This window comes from Aotus nancymaae, unplaced genomic scaffold, assembly GCF_030222135.1.
Source record: "Aotus nancymaae isolate 86718 unplaced genomic scaffold, 86718_ANA_hifiasm-v0.15.2.pri h1tg000062l, whole genome shotgun sequence".
Taxonomy (NCBI): Eukaryota; Metazoa; Chordata; class Mammalia; order Primates; family Aotidae; genus Aotus; species Aotus nancymaae.
Genome location: NW_026988476.1, coordinates 20698240 through 20715767, shown reverse-complemented (window position 1 = coordinate 20715767; position 17528 = coordinate 20698240). Strand labels below are relative to the sequence as shown.

The following is a 17528-nucleotide window of genomic DNA, read 5'->3' as shown; positions in this document are numbered from 1 at the left end:
TGCTTGTCTGTAAAGGATTTTTATTTCTCCTTTGCTTATGAAGCTTAGTTTGGCTGGATATGAAATTCTGGGTTGAAAATTCTCTTTTCTTTTTTTGAGACAGTCTCACTCTGTCGCCAGGTTGGAGCGCAGTGGTGAGATCTTGGCTCACTGCAACTTCTGCCTCCTAAGTTCAAGCAATTCTCCTGCCTCAGCCTCCTGAGTAGCTGGGACCACATGCACATGGCACCACACCCAGCTAATTTTTGTATTTTTAGTAGAGACAGGGTTTCACTATGTCGACCAGGATTGTCTCGATCTCTTGACCTCATGATCTGCACACCTTGGCCTCCCAAAGTACTGAGAATACAGGCTCGAGCCACCACGCCTGGCCCAATTATTTTCTTTAAGAATTTTGAATGTTGGCTCCCACTCTCTTCTGCCTTGTAGGGTTTCTGCCAAGAGATCCACTGTTAGTCTGATGGGCTTCCCTTTGTGGGTAACCTGACTTTTCTCTCTGGCTGCCCTTGATATTTTTTCCTTCATTTCAACCTTGGTTAAAAGGATGATTATGTGTCTTGGGGTTACTCTTCTCATGGAGTATCTTTGTGGTGTCCTCTGTATTTCCTGAATTTGAATGTTGGCCTGCCTTGCTAGGTTGGTGAAGTTCTCCTGGATAATATCCTGAAGTGTGTTTTCCAACTTGGTTTCATTCTCCCCATCACTATCAGGTACAACAATCAAATGTAGATTTGGTCTTTTCACACAGTCCTGTCTTTCTTGAAGGCTTTATTAGTTTCTTTTCAGTCTTTTTTCTCTAATTTTGTCTGCTCACTTTATTTCATTGAGTTGATCTTCAATTTCTGATATCCTTTCTTCCACTTGATCGAGTCAACTATTGATACTTGTGTATGCTTCATAAAGTTCTCGTGCTGTGTTTTTCAGCTCCATCGAGTCATTTATGTTCTTCTCTAAACTGATTATTCTAGTTAGCAATTTGTCTAACCTGTTTTCAAGATTCTTAGCTTCCTTGCATTGGGTTAGAACATGCTCCTTTAGTTTGAAGGAGTTTGTTATTATCCACCTTCTAAGCCTACTTCTGTCAATTCATCAAACTCATTCTCCGTCCAGTTTTGTTCCCTTCCTTGAGAGGAATTGTGATCCTTTGGAGGAGAAGAGGCATCCTGGTTTCTGGAATTTTCAGCCTTTTTGCACTGGTTTCTCCCCATCTTCATGGATTTATCTACCTTTGGTCTTTGATGTCAGGGACCTTTGGAGGGGGTCTCTGACTGGATGTCTTTTTTGTTGATGTTGATACTATTCCTTTTTGTTTGTTAGTTTTCCTTCTAAAAGTCCCTTCTGCTGCAGGTCTGCTGGAATTTGCTGGAGGTCCACTCCAGATCCTGTTTGCCTGGATATCACCGGTGGAGGCTGCAGAAGAGCAAAGATTGCTGCCTATTCTTTCCTCTGGAAGCTTTGTCCCAGAGGTGCACCCACCAGATGCCAGCCAGAGCTCTTTTGTAAGAGGTGTCTGTCAGCTCCTACTGGAAGGTGTCTCCCAGTCAGGATACACGGAGATCAGGGAGCCACCTGAGGAGGTAGTCTGTCCCTTATCAGAGCTCGAATGCTGTGTTGGGAGATCCAATACTCTCTTCAGAGCTGCTGGGCAGGGACGTTTAAGTCTGCTGAAGCTGTGCCCACAGCTGCCCCTTCCCCCAGGTTCTCTGTCCCAGGGAGGTAGGGGTCTTATCTTCAAGTCCCTGACTGGGGATGCTACCTTTTTTTCAGAGATGCCCTGCAAGAGGAGGGAATCTAGAGAGGCAGTTTGGCTGCAGTGGCCTTGCTGAGCGGAGGTGGGCTCTACCCAGTTCAAACTTCCTGGCAGCTCTGTTTACACTGTGAGGGTAAAACCACTGGCCCAAGCTTCAGCAACAGTGGATGCCCCTCCCCGCAGCAAGCTTGAGTGTCCCAGGTCAAGCTCAGACTGCTGTGCTGGCAGTGAGACTTCAGTGTATCTTAGCTTGCTGAGCTCCATGGGGGTCGGACCCACTGAGCCAGACCACTTGGCTCCCTGGCTTCAGCCCCCTTTCCAGGGGAGTGAACGGGTTCTGTCTTGCTGGTGTTCCAGGTACCACTGGGGTATGAAAAAAAACTCCTGCAGCTAGCTCAGTGTCTGCCCAAATGGCTGCCCAGTTTTGTGCAGAAACCCAGGGCCCTTGTGGTGTAGGCACTGGAGGGAATCTCCTGGTCTTTGGGTTGCAAAGACCATGGGAAAAGCACAGTATCTGGGCCTGAGTGCATGGTACAGTCCCTAATGGCTTCCCTTGGCTAGGAGAGGGAGTTCCCTGACCCCTTGTGTTTCCCAGGTGAGGCAACACCCCACCCTGCTTTGGCTCACCCTTCTTGGGCTGCACCCACTGTCCAACCAGTCCCAATGAGGTGAACCAGGTTCAACTGGAAAAGCAGAAATCACTCAGCTTCTGCATCGATCTCACTGGGAGCTGAAGACTGGAGCTGTTCCTATTCAGCCATCTTGCCAGCCCCCTATTCTAAATAATTCTTACTGACTTCAAGTCTCACAAAATTATAGACACTTGTTTTCCTTCATTTAGTATGTGCCTGATGTATCTTTTTCCATCCTTTTATTTTCAAATGAACACATTCTTATGTTTTAATACATCTCATAAGAAAGATATAGCTGGATGTTTAATTTTTGTACATAAATGAGGCTGGGCCCAGGAACCAGAATGCCTAATTCATCTTTCATTTCCACATTTCTTTTTTTAAAAATGATTCTTAAAAATTCTATTTCCCCATTTCTATCTCATTCTATCTTGCATCAAATAGCATAAAATAGGTAAAAAAATGTTTCTTCAATGAAATAAAAAATAAAAAAAGAAGGAAATATGACCCTAATTAACGTACCTGATTATAATCTTCAGGAAAATCTAGTACGAATTTACTATCATTTAACCCTCACTCACCTGAAATGGTTTCAGGAATGTTTCCTCCATTGCCAGTCTGCCATACTCAGTGAAAAGCTAGAAGGAAAATTACACACCCACACACCCCGCAACACACACACACACACACACACACACACACAGAGAGAGAGAGAGAGGGAGAGAGAGAGAACTTTAGCTTCTGCAAAGTTTTAATTCCTGCCTTTCATTCACTTTTCCCCCTAGCTATAACAGAATATTATATTATTAAGATTATAATAACCAAAATTTTCAGAAAATAAGCATTGGACAGGTAAAGCAGAGCCATGTTAATTAGGTATTTTAAGAATTTTTGTAGTTTAAGAATAAAAGACATGGCCAGGTGTGGTGGCTCACGCCTGTAATCCCAGCACTTTGGGAGGCCGAGGCAGGCGGATCATGAGGTCAAGAGATTGAAACCAGCCTGACCAACATGGTGAAACCTTGTCTCTACCAAAAATACAAAAATTAGCTGGGGGTGGTGGCACGTGCCTGTAATCCCAGCTACTCAGGAAGCTGAGACAGGAGAATCGCTGACACCTAGTAGGTGGAGGTTGCTGTGAGCCAAGATTGTGCCACTGCACTCCAGCCTGGTGACAGAGTGAGACTCCGTCTCAAAAAAAAAAAATAGTAAAAGACGTAAAGTACATTTAAAAAATAAAATTTCCATTTTATTAACACCTTTTATATTTTAAAATTAACACCTTTTATATCTAGAATGTGGGTTAATTTTTTTGTGAGGGACAAAAGGGAAGAAGGAAACATGCTAAATGACCTTTTGAAGCAGAACTTGCAGAAATTAGACTAGAGAGCCTTAAACTATGTAGGACACATTTACAAAAGTTGTTGCCTGAGGACATTTAATGGCACAATGGCTTGGATTACTACAAAAGCATTAGGCATTTAGCATAAGAAATGGAGAGTCCTCTTCTTTGTCTTTTTTCTTCTCTTTTTCTTTTTTTTTTTGAGACAGGGTTTCACTCTGTCACCCAGGCTGGAGTGCAGTGGCATGATCTCTGCTCATTGCATCTGATTAGAGTTTTATCCAGGCTGGCTGACTGGGTTTCTCCATGTGAACACAGGAAATGCCACTTCATATACAAGAACAACAAGCCATAGTCACTATTCAGTGCTGAGGAAGAATGCTGACACTCAGGAGTCCCATCCCTTACCCCTTTAGAATAGCACCTTAGCATTGGGGCATTGTGCTGCCTCTCTGGTGGGAGCTAGGGAATCTAGAAAGTAAAGGTAATTACCAGGCACCTGATTAAATTGATGAACTAAAAGTCTGGGATACCATGTTTAAAAGGTTCCTGGTACAGAGATTAGATCCTCTCATTAGAATAATTCACTAACAATTTGAATTCACAGTAACTTCTGTGGAAGGCTGAAGTGTTGTCATTTATAGGAAAAAACTTTAAATAACCTCAAAAAATAATTACTCAATATCAAAGTCCAAAATTAGCACTTTTTTAAGAAACCCATCAACTGGCATTGAACAGTGCCATGCTATTAACTTGGAAAGTAGTTGGCTAGGCTATGGTGTTAGAGTAGGCAGACAGCTAGACATGAGCAGGAGGGAGAGTTCCTGAGAAAACGGAGGTGTGGAAAATTTCACACCCCATGCTAGATATGGGCAGAGAGGAGGGAAAACACCTATGCAGAAAGGAACATCCCTTAAGATGGCCCAGTAATCAGTTACTCACAGTTAACCTGCCAGAATGTAGCTAGCTATGCAAATAAGGAGGGGAAGAGGGCAAAGGAGAAATTCCTAAGAGATCTGTGAGTGCAGTAAGTATAGATACGACTGCTATACAACCTTCCTGGTGTGGCAGTAATGAGCAATGCAGCCATTAGGTAGAATTTGTATCCAACTCCAGGTCTATGCATGCACATCAACTAATAGTAAGGGAGGGTCCCACAAGCCTGGGGTGGGAACTAGGTGGGGAAAAGTAGGGACTTAAGGCAGAAGAGGGAAAACTAGATAAAGAAAAAAAGACAGATTTAAGACAGAGGCAGGAATTTCAAGCAAAAAAAAATCCAACATCAGAAAAACCCAACACAGAACTCTCAGGGTGCTGCTGGCTCACTTTCTTTCGGCAGCCCAATCTGCCTGAGTGTGTTGGCTCTCTAAATAAACTCTGTGGTCTCTATTTTCCTTCAATAAATTATTTTTGGCTAAACTTTATCTTGGCTGAAATCCTTCTCCCAAGATGACAGAGGACCGATGATTCCCCTACTTCCTGGATTTGAGGAATTTGAGGATTACCATAATGGAACATGCCCAAAAAAGTAACTGTTCTTGGCCAGGTGTGGTGGTTCATGCTCGTAATCCCAGCACTTTGGGAGGCTGAAGCGGGTGGATCACCAGCTCATGAGATTGAGACCATCCTGGCCAACATGGTAAAACTCCGTCTCTACCAAAAAGACAAAAAAAATTAGCCAGGTGTGATGGCACATGCCTGTAGTCCCAGCTACTTGGGAGGCTGAGGCAGGAAAATTGCTTGAACCTGGGAGGCGGAGGTTGCAGTGAGCTGAGATCGCGCCACTGCACTCCAGCATAGCGACAGAGTGAGACTCCGTCTCAAAAAAAATAATTGTTCTTATTATGAAAAACATCTCACAATTATTCAGCATATTTGTTATAAATGGCCAGCACGACGTACTAAATATATATTCAGTAGCATGCTGGATGTGAACTCCAAATAATATTTTCAATGTCTTAGATTACCCTGCTCTATCACTCTTTGTTATTGTTAAGTTTGCACATTTTACCACATGGCTCTGATTGCCAAGATAAAATACTATATTGAAAGTAAAATTTTCTATAAAATATGAGAAATACCACAGATTTTGCTATGTAAATAAGAATAATGTAAATTGAAAGAGAGTATGACACAGATGTGAACCATCTTTAAGATAAATATCTAACCTCTTTGAGATTAAATACTGCTTGGAGAGAGGAAGGAGCACAGAGCACAGTCAGATGACAGATAATTTTTTTCTTTTGAGACAAGGTCTCACTCTGTCTCCCAGGCTGGAGTGCAGTGATGTGATCACGGCTCACTGCAGACTTGACCTTCAGGCTCAAGTGATCCCCCCACCTCAGTAGCTGGGAGGGCTAATTTTTTTTTTTTTAAGAGACAGGGTCTCACTATGTTGCCCAGCTTGGTCTTGAACTCCTGGGTTCAAGTGATCCTCCTGCCTCCACCTCTCAAAGTGCTGGGATTACAGCATGGGCCACTATGCCCAGCTCAGATTACTGGATTTTTATAAGTTCTATTCACATTCTACTACTAATTGGCCATGAGTTTCAGCAAGTCATTTATTTCCTTCAGCTTCATTTTACTTATAAACCATAAAGGATAAATTGAATGTCACTGAGGTCTCCTTCAGATCTAAAATAGAATTCTATGAGTTATCAAGTAGCCCCTCCTAGTTCTTAGGTATAAAGTGGTTCACAGGAAAAAATGTCGCATATAACGGATATCATACTAACAATTATTAAATCTCTTACCTTAATATTTCAACTTCACATTTTGGGTAATTTTTAACCCAAAGATTCTCTAATTTGCTGTATATTTTCACATATACAGGGATAATAGCAAGTAGCTTTACAGAAACAAAGGAATTTGAAATTTTAATTAGAGAGAATATAACCATACAGGGCCAGAACAAGATATCTAGGAATAGGATATCCCCCATCTGATTATGTTTTTAAATCATTCCCCAAAGTTTTGCTATACATGTTCCAAAGACTACCAGATATACAAGTAAGAATATAAATATTGTTACCTGGAGGTGCTGAAGATCATCCTCCTGGACATTTTGGGATAAGTTATATACCTTAATAAAGAAATAACATCACAATGATAAGATAATTAGCATCATCCTAAGCACTTACTTCATCATTTTCTACTATCAGTTATCACAAAAATGAACTCTTTTGCATACACACTTACATGATGATATTTATAAGACCTTGAGAGAGAAATAAAAGAAGCTTGAGAGACAATAAGGAATGTACAATGATCATAAAATAGTTCCAGAAATACAGTGGTCACCTGCTCTGGAGACAGACTATTACAATTATTTTATGAAGCTAATTTAGCAATTAGTCAAAAAAATCATTCTTTCAAGCAAAACAAATAATAGCAATCTAAATCTCAGCAACCCATATGGAAAATTTTGTTTTGAAAAATCATATTGACTTCTTTACAATTAATCATTTTATTTATGTCTATACAGAGTTTCATCACATGAAAGTGAGGTTCTGAATATCATGCTCACATCCTTATACATACTCATTGCTGCTTCATGAACCAATCACAGCATTAAGATGACATTTTTTGAGGGGAATAAATACCATTAACTTCAAAGAAAACTTAAGGAGGCGTATATGTTTATGTATTGATACAAAGAGAATACTTTGTATACCTATTTAAATAACAGATCATCATTTCTCACATAATAAAAAAGTCATTACTAAGGAGTTAGCAGATTTTTCTATGAAAGTATTCAATGTATTCAGGTCAAATATAAATAATGAGTAATACTGAAAAGCAAAGTCTATGTGGTTTAAATAGGGTTTACAAATATGGCTTACACTGTGAATTATGAATAAATTAGATATTAAGTCAGTATTTTAAAGGCTTATACAATGCGTATATTCTAAAAGTTATATTGTACATGATACATACATATAATTTTTACTTGTCAATTGAAAGAAAAGTCAATTTTTAAAAGTTGATTAATCATAGGTTATAACCAGGACTTTTTTAATGGCTTTTAAAATCCTTTATTTAACAAATTTAGTCTTTCCTTCCTCCTTCTGTTTATCCTGTCTTGGTTGTCCTAACCTATATGACACCCTTGTTGCTGGTTCACTAGCTCCATTCTCTATGCTTGCTTATAATTTCAGCTTTGACTCGCTCATCCTGACTACTTTGCCTTTCCTGCCTTTTTAAGTTATCGTATCTTTTTTTAATTGCTCCGTCCTGTTCTTTGGCTACTCTCTCTTTTTGCTTCTGACAGTGAATTGAAAATATCTAAAATCAGTATTAAAATATTTTATGCTATGGGTTCTATGGTTCTAATAAAGCTCTCCAAGGATTTTCAGGACAATTTAGAAAGCCCACAATAACCTCAAAAATAAGACTTTCAAAAAAGTGAAAGAAAGAAGGAAAGGAAAGAAAGATAAATTTTAAATACAAGATATTTACTTTCCTAAATATACATTAAGGTGTTTTTAAAAGCTATAAATGCATGTAAATGTTTTTACATGTAGAAATGTTTCTAAGGGCTATGTAGAACAAAATTTATTTTATAAATCCTGTTTCATTAACTTACTTATAATAGATGGTCTCAATGTATACGCATATAAGATTTATGTTACTGAGTTTATTATAGTCTTTAAACAAATTTTTAAAAACTCCAATAAGATAATATGACCTTCTCTAACTAAAGCAGTCAATTTGAAAGTTTGTCAGTAACTAGACAACAGTAACAAAAACAATTCTACTCATAGAAATCACAAGAACTGGTATGCTAATTGAGCCAAATAATATATATGATTTACAATTTCTGTTGTTTATCTCATTATGACATGTATGTAGAAACACATATGCTCATAATTTTTAGTTAAAGAAACATCATGAAAATGAGTTTATTTTATTTCATACCTGTATTGAGCTGATCATTGTGCTAAGGGCAAATACTGTGGCTGAATCTCTCAAAGTTGACTGACTATCAAAGGTTCCCTGAGTATCCATCAATAACACTGCAACCTACAAGAAAAGTACATTGTTGATATTTTATAGAACATGTACATTTTCAGGGTTACCACAATGTTAATATCATAAGAACTAAAGCAAGCCATTATCAATGAATACTATTTTAGAAAATTTCTTACATATGCCATGAATGCCACAGAACAGAAAAATATTAATTAACTGCTGATTACTGTTACAAGTAATTTTTACTAGTAATTCAACATAACAGAAACTTTTTTTTTTTTTTTTTTTTTTTTTTTGAGACGGAGTTTCGCTCTTGTTACCCAGGCTGGAGTGCAATGGCGCGATCTCGGCTTGCCGCAACCTCCGCCTCTTGGGTTCAGGCAATTCTCCTGCCTCAGCCTCCTGAGTAGCTGGGATTACAGGTACGCGCCACTGTGTCCAGCTAATTTTTGTATTTTTAGTAGAGACGGAGTTTCATCGTGTTGACCAGGATGGTCTTGATCTCTTGACCTCGTGATCCACCCGCCTCGGCCTCCCAAAGTGCTGGGATTACAGGCTTGAGCCACCGCGCCCGGCCCATAACAGAAACTTTATGTAGCATTGAAACAATATAAAGATGTTACTTGCTGATCTGCTGTTCTATCTTCCTTATAATTTTGCCTACCTTGATCACAAGAAAGGGAAACAAAGGTCATGCTATAGGATGCTATCCCACTTTAAGCTTCATGTCAAATGGCCAAAATTAATTTTCAAAAGTGCAACTTCAAGGATCCTAAAAAGTAGTAACTGCTATAAGTGAAAATCAATGCTATTTAGGAGGTTAGCATCATACCTTTTTACCATCAGGTTTATTGATAAGGAAGATTTCACTCCATATCTGGATGCCTGTGGTCTCTCGTTCAGATCCACCTCTCCATGAAAAACCAGTCAATGGTTCATTGTAATCTCCAACCCAATCAACTGATTCCTATAAAATAATAAAGTCCATGATATGGAACCAGATATATATGCATAGTTTTTTCCATTTATCCATTCTGATTCTTAACCCTCTCCAATTCTAGTTAAATGGAAACAACATATGCACATCTATTGCATTGATACAATCACTTTATTCATCCAAAAAATAATTACAGAGGAGCAACAATCTTTATATATCCTGAACATATAAAAACCACATTTTTTATATGTTCAGGTGGTTTTTATATGTTCAAGATATATGAAGATGAAAAGATATTATTGCAGACCAGAGGAAATTCACAGCCTAACAGTGAGACAGACATGTAAACAAACCATTATGATGCAATAAATGCGTGCCAAAATGGAAGTACACATAACACATAAATGGTAGCATAGAAAAGCAGTAACTAATCCTTGGTCAGGCAAGACCACATAGGAGAGCTGATGTTTGAGCTAAGACTTGAAAAATATTTAGGAATTTTCCAGGGGAGCAAATTTGGAGAAGGCATGTGGGGAGCATATTATGCTTTGGTATGCGGGGAGGAGGAAGCAAGTAACAGCAAGAGGCTGGACAGATGGCCAGATTCTGAAAGGCCTTGCAAGGTGCCTAAGGGAGTCAGATTTTATGCTGCTAGCAGTGGAAAGTTATGAAGAAGCAGAGATGAATTATAATCATAGTTCTGGTAGAAGATACCATTCTAGAAGTAGGTAGGGCTAGTTAGTAGGGAAGGGAAATTACAGCTAGGAAGGATAAAAGCAGGGGCTGTAATAAAGGTCAAAAATATGATTGAGGGCCTGACCAGGGCCAGGAGAGTGGGAAGGAATAGACAAGTACTGATACAAGTGGGGTTTGAGAAAGCCAAAGGAAGACAGAATAGTAAAAACAATCAGTTATAAAAAGGCTAAAGATCAAGTTGGATAAGAAATCGAAAATATAGTAAGTCAGCAATTGGTGACCTTGGTTCATAGCAGTTACCCCCATTTTGATATTTGTTACAGAGAATAAGTTATCAGTTTTTGGAAGATCTCATTAGATAATTCTCCAATCTAAAACCTTACATTAAGGAATGCAGAGGAATGTGGGAATGGACTACTTGGACTGTTAAAAAATCTATATAAACGAATATAAAGAAAACTTAATTATATCCTGTCTTGTTCTAAAAGCCATTTTAAACTCTTATCAAGAGCTTTGGTTCTTCTATGAATTTGTTCCATTATCTGGCTCACACCTATTCAATCTTATTCCTTCTTCATCTCCAATACTTAATTTGCACTCTAGGGAAGAAGGTGCACCCTCTGTTTAATACATGTATCATAGCTATTCCTCGTAGTCCAGAATGTCCATTCTTCCTTTTCTGATCCAGATCTGTACATCTTCAAAATCTATTCTAACTCCCAATATCTCTGTGAAGGCTTCTCCAGTTACTTTGGCCTAATATGCCCTTCCCTGAACCACACTTAGACATATATTGATCAGGCTGGGCGCAGTGGCTCATGTCTGTAATCCCAGCACTTGGGAGACTGAGGCAGGTGGATCACTTAAGGCCAGGAATTCAAGACCAGCCTGGGCCACATGGTGAAACCCTGTCCCTACTAAAAATACAACAAATTAGCCAGGCATGGTAGCACATGCTTGTAATCCCAGCTACTTTGGAGGCTAAGGCAGAAGAATCCTTCAACCTGGGAGGCAGAGTTGCAGTGAGCCAAGATTGTGCCATTGCACTCCAGTCTGGATGACAAGAGTGAAACTCCGTCTCAAAAAAAAAAAAAAAAACCAGGCTGGGCACAGTGGCTCACGCCTGTAATCCCGGGGGTATCTACTAAAAATACAAAAAAATTAGCTGGGCGTCGTGGTGCATGCCTGTAGTCCCAGGAGGGACTGAGGCAGGAGAATTGCTTGAACCCAGGAGACGGAGATTGCAGTGAGCCAAGATCGTGCCACCGCACTACAGCCTGGGTGACAGTGCGAGACTCTGTCTCAAAAAAAAAAAATAAATAAAACAAAATAAAACAAAAACAATGAAATATATTGATCACCATGTAATGATCCTCTAAATATTTCACCTATCTTAATTCTGTCTCCTTGGCCAAACCATGAGATGCCTAAGTGCAAAATTTATGGTATGTTTTATTTGGTATCCACCATAGTGTCTAGCATAATCTAGGACATTTAGCAGGTAGTCAATAAATACTTACTATTGAGGCAGAAATTGAAATTTGTCCAATAAGTTATTACCTGGAAAAATGTCTTGGGATGCATACATCAATGAATAAATTGTGATTATTATTAATTAGCATAATACATTTCTATAATGTTAGCTCTGCGTTAATAACCTACATTGAGATATTCATTAAAACCCTAAGCCTGAAAAATAACCTTGAAAGACAAGGAAAACATTCACAAATAGTTACTTTGGCAGAGCTAAAATTTAGCTTGTTTCATTAGTTCAAGTATGCACTCAAATATTTCTTCAAAAATCACATATTGATTACTATGTGGTAGGTAAAAGACAAGCTTATAAAAGATAACAGTTTTCCAGCTAAGAATAAAATAGTCACATTTAAAATTCTGCCATTCTAATATGAATGATAATTATATATGCAGAAAAGAAAGTAGAATTTTATCTTAACAAGTCAATGATACGTGCCCTTATGCAAGAAACAGCAAAACAAGTATTCATATTCTCTCTTGCTTTCTGAATGCTCTGCTAGGTGCAGAAAAAGAAAAACAAAAAACAAAACAAATTTGGCACACTTTAATCTGAGCAAATTCTATTTAACACAACCAACATGACAAGTGGTATTGACTATTCCATCCTGATATTTATTTAACAGTTAAAACTATGAATATGGTGAAAATTATATAATCCCAAAAAGAATAAAGTATATTGATTTTGTTCATTAAATTTTCCCACCTGTGTTAGGTAGCTAATGGTAAGTATGCTAGAAATAAGGATTGGTAAGACTTTTGTTTGATTTCAAAGCCTTAATTCTTTTGGTAGTTTTGTTCCTGATTTGTTTGCACTGAAGTTAGAGATAAAAGATGTTAAAGTTAACATTATAAAATCGATCAAAAATGCTCGAAGTATAAGGCTGGGTATAATGAATCGGCCTGTAACCCCAGCACTTTGGAAGGCTAAGGAGGGCAGATTGCTTAAGCCCAGCAGTTCAAGACCAGCCTAGCCAACATGGCAAAATCACATCTCTGAAAAATATACAAAAAGATTAGCCAGGTGTGGTAGTTCACGCCTGCAGTCCCAGCTACTCGAGAGGCTGGGGTGGGAGGATCACCCGAGCCTGGGGAGGCTGAGGTTGCAATGAGTCATGATTGTGCCACTGCACTCCAGCCTGAGTGATAGAGTTAGACTTTGTCTAAAAAAAAAAAAAAAAACCTCCAAGTATAAAATATTACTCTAAAATGGACAATTACGATATAAATACATAATAGAAAGTTCTTCGGGTAGTTTGTCTATTCCGCTTCAACATTCATATTTCCATCAGAATTGCCATAGGTAAAGAAAAAATATTAGAATAAGTTTTCCATTCCCAACCTTGTGTTCCTCAAGTCTAATCTCCTATTTATCCTTTGGCTTTTGGGTTGGCCTAGGTCCTTTAAAATCTCACTTCTGTGTCATGCTGTTGTCTCAAACATTATGACACTGTCAGTTGCCTCTGGGGGTGGAGTGAGGGTGACAACTGTCTGGGAAATGACAACAGGTAACTTTCTGGGGTAATGGTAATGTTCTCTATCTTGACAGGGTTGGGGGCTATACATGTATATGCATTTGTCAAAAATCAGCAAATGTACATTTAAGGTATGTGTATTTCATTGTATAGAAACTTTATCTCAAGAGAAAAAAACTAAAGTATTAATCTATGCATATAATAATGATGCATATGGAAATATTTATGGAAAAGTGTACTGACGTCAGCAATTTACTTTCAAATGCATCAAAAAATAATTTGGAGTGATGGCTGGAAAGAGGGATGAATAGATGGAGACATAAGTTATAAAGCAGGGGTAATAATGCTAATGGTAGAATCCAGGTGGTAGATAACAAGATGTCTAGTATATAATTCTTTTAACTTTGTTATATGCTTAAAATATGTCATACAAAATGTTGGAAAAAGTGATTACAATACAAAAGTTATATTAACATTTTAAACACTATAACATTTAAGTTTATAATCAGAATATTCTGTGCCTATTTTTAAAAGAATAAAAATATAAGTTATATTTTAAGGGAAATACAGTAAAGTAGCTTCAGAGAAAAATGCTCTGTGTAGTTTGGTCCCCAAAGCACTGACGTTGGAATGATTACACTGGAGGATTTCTTTAACTGGTTCATATCTAGGGTACATAATAATTGAAATGAAAATTTTGAACACCACTAAACAAAAACACGAAGTGACAGAAGCACAGAAGAAAGAAAACTTTTTAAAGTACTTCCTGCATACCTGGTTGTACATGTATCTCAACATGAAGTCCATCAGAAATGATTTTCCTTTTCTAAATGCTCCAGCAACAGATACAGCAACAACCTCCTTGTCTCTGACAGCCTCCGAGAGAAGGATCCGATTTAGTGCAGTTTCATCTAACTCAAAGGAATGGTCATCTCTGACAATGAGAACTTGGACTGGTCCTGCCTTTTTCACTGGCTCCTCCTCTTCTGAGCTCCATTCATATGTCTTTTCCGAAAATCCACCTGTTGAATAGAGCAGTGACTGGTTCAGCTAATCATCTCAAAGCGCCAAGCAATGTATATGTACCTCTCAACTCTCAAATATCTGACACAGGAGCATACTGGAATTAGATATGCTCATTTTATGCTGGGTGCAGTGGCTCATGCCTGCAATCCTAGCACCTTGGGAGGCTGAGATGGGAGGATCACTTGAGCCCAGCAGTTGAAAGCACCCTGGGCAACATAGCGAGATCCTGTCTATACAAAAAAATTAAAAAATTCGCCAGGTGTGCTAGTGCATGCCTGTGGTCCCAGCTCTCAGGAGGCAAGAGTGGGAGGCTCACTTGAGCCCAGGAGGTCAAGGCTACAGTGAGATATTATTGTGCCACTGCACTCTAGCCTGAGCAACAGAGGGAGATCCTGTCTCGAGAAAAATAAAAGAGAGAGAGAGAATGACATATTTTAATGTCATTCACACTATATCCCAAAAGGACTTACATTTATTCTTTCTGATCATATGACTGAATCAAAAAAAATTTTCAAGAAAGCTCTAAGTCAGTGCAGATGTCTCTGTGTGCTGAGTCAGAAAGAAAATCAAAGCAAAGCACTCTACTTTTGTAGGAGAGGAATAAAATGGGTTTAGTTCATACTTTCTCCATCCCCTAGAAATAGCTTATTTACATAAAGGATCCTTGCAATACTTCTTAAAGCTGAACATACATAGGAAGAAATATATAGAAGGGCTCAGAATCACAGATTCTCAAGCATGTTATTGGTATTAGTATAAATGAGGAAATTAAAGCCAAAGATGTGACTGACCTTGCCCAAGAAATGGAAATGGAATTTAGAAGGAAGGAAGTGGTAGATTTCCTCATGTAGGAATTCTCTATCTTTCACGTGTTATTTATTTAATCCTTGTAATGTTCCAGTAAGGTATTTATTATTATCTGTATTTTTGACACATGAGAAAATTAAGAATCTAATTAAATTTCCTAAGAAAACAACTATTAGAAAGCGACAGATCACAGGTCCAAGTTCCCATGGACAGTAACTGCCAAGCTGGGATTAGATTGCAAGAGTCAAAACTTTCATCCCAGATCTTTCTACTGCTATAAAAAAAATTCTGCCTCTTTGGTAGCAATCAAATAAGTTTTGGACAATACATACCTGAGCTCATTTGCTTTGTGTCATAAGAACAGAAAGTCAATATACATACCAATTAATTCCTCAAATAGATATATGACCTAGCCTCAAAGAAACCCTCAATAATTGCTATGGACTGAATGTCTATGTCTCCCTCCCAAATTCGTATGTAGAAACCCTAATCCCCAATGTGACAAAGGCCTCCTTTGGGAAGCATTAGATTAGGGTTAGATTAGGTCATGAAGGTCTCCCATAATAGAGTTAGTGCCCTTGTAAGGCAATTAAGGAACCAGAGTCTCTTTTCTCTGAATTATGAGGATACATGAAGAAAGCAGTCTATGAATCAGGAGGAAGACCCTTACAAAAAACCCAGCCCTGCTGACACTCTGATCTCACCCAGCTGCCAGAACTGTGAGAAATAAATATTTGTTGTTTAAGCCACCCAGTCTATGATTTTCTGTTACCCAAAGTGACTAAGACAATAATACTAATTTTGAAACAAACTGGACTCTTAAAAAATCTTTTATCTAAATTTTTGAAAATATCTTTAGGTAGACATTCTCCATGATGTCTATCTGAGATGAAGTTTTATAACTAGATAAAAGCAAGGCAATCATATCTCTTGGCATAATTTTAAATGAGTCTTCAGATCACATTGATATATGTATATATGTCACACTGATAACTTTATTGCTGTTCATCTATAAAATAATGCTATTGAAATACTGAAAATCTAATATATAATTTTAGTTTTGCATGAATAGAGATAAACATACACCACTACTTTCTGAACAGTCATAAAAAGCATCAGAGACAACAGATCATTGCCTATAGCCATGAATCAGAGTTGTTCTCTCTGCAAAGTTAAGAGACTTTTTATCTGAAAGATGATAGCTTCAATATTGCCATATCACAGGTGCCAGAATCAGAGAGCCTTTGTTTAAACCCCAGCTTTACAATTTACAATATAAAGTTGTGGAAATTATTTAGCCACCCAATGGCTCACTATGCTCCATTTTAAAAAGATTAATAATGGTACCTATATCAGAAAGCCTTTGTAAAGACTAAACAAAGTAGTTTTCATGAAATAAAGATTGAAGAATCTGACAAATAGTACGTTTAATAAATAGTGACTGTTATTAATACTATTATCTATTCATGTTTGATTACAGTCCTACCTACCACGTAATTTCAGCCTCAGTACAAAGGCCCTTTTTGAGAATAGCAAATACATGTTTTATTTGATGACGCTCCTTGCTGATGATTTAATTATGATCTGAGCATACAAATGTGAATCTTGGATGCTAGGTAGACATAATATTTTGGATAGAGAAAAATTTGGGGGACAGAAAATGAGATCATAACTTTCTATAGACTGAAATAATTGTAACAAACTATACATAGGCAAAAGGTACTCGAGAATGCACATAGAAATGGAATTTCTGGGTTGTAAGTTTTTCAAATATTCAACTTTAAAGCATGAAGCAAAATTGTCTTTTTCTAAGTGGTTATATAAAGGTTTCACTTCCACCAGCAATTTAACATCCTATTGATCCATATCCTTTCTAACACTTGGTTTTATCTGACTTCATTTTTGTCAACTGCAGAGGTATAAAATGGTATCTCACTGTGGTCTTGATATACATTTCTCTAATTGCTGATAAGGTAAGTATCTCCTTTTATCCATTTTTCTATTAGGTAGTTTGTCTTTTTCTTACTGATTTGTGGTTCTTTATGTATTTTTGAATGCTAGCCCTTTGTTTGTTATATGCATAGCAAAAGTCTTCTAGTTTCTAAGAGCTTGCCTTTTCATTTTCCTTGTTATAATTGATGAAAAGCCATTCTTAACTTTAATGTAATAGATTGTATTAATATTTTCTTTATGGTTGACATTTCATATGCCATGTTTAAGAAATGATTCCCTATACAAGATCTGAAAGATAGTCACATATATTCTTCTAAGTTTCTTTGTTTTTTGTTTTTTGAGAGAGGGTCTCACTCTCTTATCCAAGCTGGAGTGCAGTGGTGTGATACCAGCTCACTGCAACCTC

General features: G+C 37.8%; 1 protein-coding gene across 3 annotated transcripts in view; it reads right to left on the bottom strand.

Moving 5' to 3' along the window:
* Window positions 1-17528, bottom strand: part of ATL1 (atlastin GTPase 1) — a 104253-nt gene that overhangs the window by 32527 nt on the left and 54198 nt on the right. For all 3 annotated transcript variants that reach the window (XM_064365860.1, XM_064365861.1, XM_064365859.1), the window contains 5 exons: window positions 14111-14358; window positions 9528-9662; window positions 8642-8746; window positions 6756-6806; window positions 2964-3020 (listed from right to left, as the gene is read on the bottom strand). In XM_064365860.1, the coding sequence (XP_064221930.1) occupies window positions 2964-3020; window positions 6756-6806; window positions 8642-8746; window positions 9528-9662; window positions 14111-14358 (596 nt within the window). The remainder of the gene's footprint in view (window positions 1-2963; window positions 3021-6755; window positions 6807-8641; window positions 8747-9527; window positions 9663-14110; window positions 14359-17528) is intronic.